Genomic DNA, 6,000 nt, shown 5'->3' with positions numbered 1-6,000 from the left:
CTGGCATGGATGGCCATTTCACACAAGAAGCTGTGAAAACCAAGTGCTTGTGTGACCTTATACCAAACTGGAAGTTTATTTCTAAGACGCTCCTGGCAGCAAAACCTGTGACATTATAAAAAGCAGTAAAAATGATGACACACTAACACAATTCTTCATGCTCGGAGTTAAAAACGTAATTCCTTTAAAACACAAACCACAACCTCTACAAGATGGTTACAAGTCATAGAAGATATTTATTTATAATTTCATGAACACAAAAAGGTATCCATTGCGCATTAACAATGATGTGTCAAATCTCCAACCACAAATTCCCCAAGACAGGTTTCGAGAGAAGGCTTCACGCTTCCTCCAAACAACTGCGGAGGCCATTTTGGATTCCATCATTCTCTCTGAGAAAACAGCCCATCGACCAACCAGAACAAATGACATCACTATGGCAACTTATGAACCTGTGACATCAGTAGTTCAGAAGGCTGCATTTTCAGAAAACAAACCTGTTTTGGTCGCAAAATTGATGCGACTACTGTATCTGTAAAGCAAGGAAGACAATGAACGTTCTCACAGGCTGTCAGTGTGTGAATGGTTGTAATAAAGTTAGAGAGATACAAGATGCCAGTTCCTGTCTTGGAGAACTGTGGTTGTGCTAGCTGGTAATATCCCACAGTAAACTACATTCCCAGACATATTGCTTTTTTAAAATCCTTATTTGAGTCCAGCTACGGAATTGAGACAGATCTGGGGATGACTGCCCCCTCCCATCTTCTTTTTCCTGCAAGGCATGATGGTCAAAACCCTAATTTTTTTTTTTTATTACAAATTCCAGAGGTCCCATCAAACACATATAAAAGTCATCAGGATCCTTCTTAAACTCAAAATGGAACCGCGTATTACAATATATATATGTATATATAGAAACCAAACAGAAATCGGCAGAAGTGAACCAGATCTTTGACATATAGATGGCTGTTCAGCATAAAAACACCCTTACAGTGTGGCATTAATGTTTGAGATGTACTGAGGCTTGGAGACACTGGTAGGAGCCATGTTTGCGTGTGCAGCCCGTCGCTTCCATAGGAACTAGCAACATCATTTCCAACCACATGCTTAGAAGTATCTGATCTGTGTTGTCCTAGCAACAGAAGACTTCCTTTCTTAGGTCTCAGTTGAAATAAACATCCTACATGAGACCTGTTGCCCACAGCAACCAATCAGATTCAAGATTACTAGTGCTGGTCAGAAACATCTGACACCGAAGCGCCCGATTGGCTGCTAGGAGCAAAACAGGATATCTTTCAGGCATATTCAGTCATAAGGCACTCAGTACCGCATAACTCAACAATGCTGCTAGCTTACAGGACAAACGGCTGCTTCCAGTGTAATTAAGCTTCAGAACACTAAAGAAAACCTGTCGCAATGTGAGAAACCTCTGGCTGCAATTCCCTGACTCCCAGGCTGCATAGTTATTTAGTTTCTCTAGGGCTTACATACTGCCTGAAGTCAGAGAATTCTTTATTTCCTGTATTTATATAGTGCCGACATATTACACAGTGGTTTATAAGGTGCACACAGAACCATTTGCATCTGTTCCTGCTCTCATGCTTACAATCTAATGCAATGCAACACACACACACACACACACACACACACACACACACACACACACACACACACACACACACATATGACCAGATGCAACTAAAAGGACAACTGTAACAAGGGGGAATTGGAGGCTGCCATACGTATTTCCTTTTAAGCAATACCAGTTGCCTGGCTATCCTGCTGATCCTCTGCCTCTAATACTTTAAGCCACAGCCCCTGAACAAGCACGCAGCACATCAGGTCTTTCTGCCATTATTGTCAGATCAGACAAGATTAGACACATCTGTTTTTAAACACTACTGCAGCCAGATAGACCAGCAAAGCTGCCAGGTAACTGGTATTGTTGAAAAGGAAATAAAATCTGTCAGCCTCCATATTCTCCTCACTTCATTTGTCCTTTAATCTAAAGGTGGTCATACACCAAACAATTCCATTGTTAAAAAAACAACTGAGCTTGATCAGCGAAAACCTGATTTAAGTAGAATGACCTGCTTAGGCCTGGCACATAGCATTTTCCCACCAGCTCAGTGATACATTTCCCACTGTTCGGTCATTTCCAGCATGTCTGATCTGCTTCTTATTTTTGAGATCAGTACTGCACAGAATTGATCCATTTGTCGATTGGAAGCAGATCGGACATGCTGGAACTTACTGAACAATTGGAAATTTGCAGTCAATCTGGCGGGAAAATTGCATGGTGTGTACCAGACATAACACTACAGATGAACAAAGAGATGCTCATTTGCTAAGTTAATTCAAGTTTCATTGCAATTTGTATGCAACTCGGCACTGGACTAAACCAATGTAGTTTGGACTGGACCAATTCCAAGCTTCAAAGAAACTGCCACGGAATTCGCATCAACTCAGAAATCTGATCATCTCTCCCAAAGAGGAGGGCATTATCAAATGATCATTTAGCCAATCTCAATCAACGATTGGACTGCTATGTGCACGGCCATCTTAGCAGTAGGTTTCTGGGTGATGGGTATAAGCCCAAACAAGTACCAGGGAGTGCATACGTATTCCATGCAGAGATTCTCCCGAGAAAGTCCAAGACCACAGGTATTGTGTATTGCGACAGGTTCCCTTTATGCAACATGTACCCGTTCTATTCCTCTGTTCCTTTTAACAGACACATATCACAAAAATATTATTTGGTTTAATGATCTCTTCAAAGAAGCAAAAAATAAAAAGTGCAAAGAACATGGAACGCAATTGTGGTAAACTTCAAGGCTTAAATCAGATGAACATATTGATCTAATACACGCCGTAACGGTTTTAAAAAATTTTTTTTTGCCGAACGCGGTTGGCATTTCATATAATTTGCGTGTGGGATTTAAAAAGGCACGTATGTTCATGAAGTTGCATCATCCATTACATCATGTTCCACTGCTATTGTAACAGAGGGTCCGTGGGCCCGACAGAGAGAAGTATCAAACTGCAATGCTACACCAAGCAATGGCATACAATACAGCATGACCAATTTTTTGTGTGTTTAGCGAGTTTTGTTTTTTTTGTCTTCATTAACTTTTTCTTTTTGTACGCAACGATGGATATTCTAGCATACAGGCTTGTAGATCAGGCAAACATTATGGCCTCAATTATGTAACAGAGGGCCAATCTTCATATTAAACAGAGTCTGATTACAACGGCTGGTGGCTGCAAAACGTCAAACTCAAAACGGGAGAAGGGGATAAAAATAAAAGAAAAAGGGAAAGAAAAAAAATTTTATTCAAAAAAACAACAATATACACACAGGTGTAACAGAGGTATTTGAATCATCAAATATGGAATGTTTTAGAATCTTTTTTTAAATAAATAAGTATAACAATATTAGTGCTCTGTCCAGCACAGCTAAGAAAAATGCCCTCTTTTGTGGTTTTTGTTTTTATAATTTTTTTAAATTAACAAGTCTTCGCAGGGGTTGAACCAGCGGAGTCCTGTCACCATTTCAACCACCACATAGTGGCCGTTGTTTTGGAATATAGTTAGTATATAGTGCTTCGTACGAAATGTGGCTTCTGCGTCAAAACTTTTATTCGCCGTTTTCATCTCTTATCTCTTTAATAATAGCTATTAAATTTTGGAGTCCGAAGATGTAGCCCGTGTCTTCGCCTTCGTGCACCACGCTGTCCTCCCTGTAGAACTTGCAGGTGGTGTGCGCAAAGTCTATCATCCGCACGTCCACCGTGCTGGCGTTTTGTTTATTACTAGAGGGTTTGTAGGCATAGGCGGCGCCAGCGGATTCGTCCGAAGACTCCTCCGACAAGTCCTCCAGGTCTTCGGGGTCCGAGTCCATGGGGACCTCCTGCAGCTCCTTGCCGTCGTAAAGGATGAGCAAGGAGCTGGAATAAAACCGATAAGACTCCTGTTTTTCTAAAACCATTTTGAGTTCTGTCAGTTTTTTAAGCACGGGGTCGATCAGTTCCCTCCGCAGGGTTTTCCCATTATGGAAAAACTGGTAAAGTGCTTCTTTGAAACCCTGGACTGAAAGTTTCCTGCCGTGGTATTTGTTCATGAACATTAGTTGCCCAGTACCGGCTTGGTAGACCTAAAAACAAAAAAGAAAAACGGGATCAATGGAGGAGTAATGCTTATGTTTGAGCATCATGCTGAGGTGAATGTAGACAGCATCAAAGTAATATAACTCCTAGAGCAAGCAAATAAATACTTGTATGACCCCCAAAAATGGCAGCCATGATTTAATGGCAAACCATGACCAGGGCTGGAGAAGCCAACGCACTTAAAGAGGAACTGTAGTGAAAATAACAATGAATAAAATTGTTTTTTGTTTTTTTTATACAATATTCATGTATAGATTATTTAGTCAATGTTTGCCCATTATAAAAATCTTTCTTCTCCCTGATATACATTCTGAAATGTATCACTGGTAGTGACATCTTTAAATCTGCCAGGTGATCTGTACGGAATGTTCGTTACGGAGAGTTCTATGTACAGAGGGGGAGAGTTCTATGTACAGAGGGAGATACTGCTTGCTTGGCAGTTGTTTCCCATAATGCAACAAGACCCACAGACCCCCCTGATGATCTATTCAAGAAAAGATAAAGATTTCTCGTGGGAAAGGGGGTATCAGCTACTGATTAGTATGAAGATCAATCCTTGGTTACCAAGGTCCTCTTTAAGTGATTCTGTAATGCCCATCAAGAAAACATCTTTAGTTCTTACTTGCATCTAAGAACCCCCCCACCCCCCCTTCCCCAAAGGAAATAAAACTGTTAGATGCATACATTGCCTTGGTTTAAAATAACAGGTTATGAACAATTACGTAAAAGCAACCGGCAAAGCTGTTTATGCTATAAGATGCTGGTTATTGGGAAGTGAAAATCAAATTGAGGGGCGGAGACCCATCATATTTTTTTTATAGTGTTCACAGGAACACTGTGCAAAGAACTAGAATGGTTTCAGCTGAATTAAATCAAAAAGATCCACCATGGAGCATCAGATATTGGGGAGGAGGGGGGGGGGGGGGGGGGGTGGACGAAGCCTCAGGGAAGGCAAAATCCACTTTTTTTTTTTTAAGCAGTTTCAGGTGTGCTTTAAGGGAGTTATAAAGCCATGCTTGGCAAAATTTCCTTCCCGTGCTGCATGTTGTGAGTACATGATGTTGCCTCTCAGAACACAGTGCATGCTTTAGTGTGCCGAGAGCTCCTCTCAACATCATAAGTGCAGATTAATCAGTAAAAAGGGAAAAACCTGGAGCCCAGGCACATCGCAACCAACCAGAGTACCTTGTAAGCCAACAATTAAATCCTGGTTGCCCTGGGACAACCCCCATAGTTACTCCATTTATTTACTCTGAACACGAAAGCAGACAGCATGACTCATTAAAAGGGAGGCGTGGAGAGAGTGTGCAAACCTGCTGGGCAGATCCACTGCAGGTTCCCTTTAAAGAGGAACTCCAGTGAAAATAATGTAATAAAAAAGTGCTTCCTTTTTACAATAATTATGTATAAAAGATTTAATCAGTGTTTGCCCATTGTAAAATCTTTCCTCTTCCTGGTTTACATTCTGACATTTATCACATGGTGACATTTTTACTGCTGGCAGGTGAGGTCAGTGTAAGTAGCTGCTGCTTGCTTTTTTGGCAGTTGGAAACAGCTATAAACAGCCATTTCCCACAATGCAGCGAGGTTCACAGACAGGAAACTGTCAGGACCATGGTCCTGACATCACAATGTGGAAGGGGTTTCACCACAATATCAGCCATACAGAGCCCCCTGATGATCCATTTGTGAAAAGGAATAGATTTCTCATGTAAAAGGGGGCATCGGCTACTGATTGGGATGAAGTTCAATTCTTGGTCACGGCTTCTCTTTAAAGATTTTAACACTCCTCATTGTAAAAAGGACCATATTGTTGCTGTCAGATTTCAACTGA

At 41.2% G+C, this 6,000-nt stretch overlaps 1 protein-coding gene across 1 annotated transcript in view; it reads right to left on the bottom strand.

The window, feature by feature from the left end:
• Positions 1-216: 216 nt before the first annotated feature.
• Positions 217-6,000, bottom strand: part of IP6K2 (inositol hexakisphosphate kinase 2) — a 48,779-nt gene continuing 42,995 nt past the window's right edge. The window contains exon 6 of the mRNA XM_068252692.1: positions 217-4,153. Within this exon, the coding sequence (XP_068108793.1) occupies positions 3,638-4,153 (516 nt within the window). The 3' untranslated portion in view covers positions 217-3,637. The remainder of the gene's footprint in view (positions 4,154-6,000) is intronic.

Source organism: Hyperolius riggenbachi, chromosome 9 (genome assembly GCF_040937935.1).
Source record: "Hyperolius riggenbachi isolate aHypRig1 chromosome 9, aHypRig1.pri, whole genome shotgun sequence".
Taxonomy (NCBI): domain Eukaryota; kingdom Metazoa; phylum Chordata; class Amphibia; order Anura; family Hyperoliidae; genus Hyperolius; species Hyperolius riggenbachi.
The sequence above is the reverse complement of the archived record's forward strand: the minus strand, read 5'-3'. Positions and strand labels throughout refer to the sequence as shown.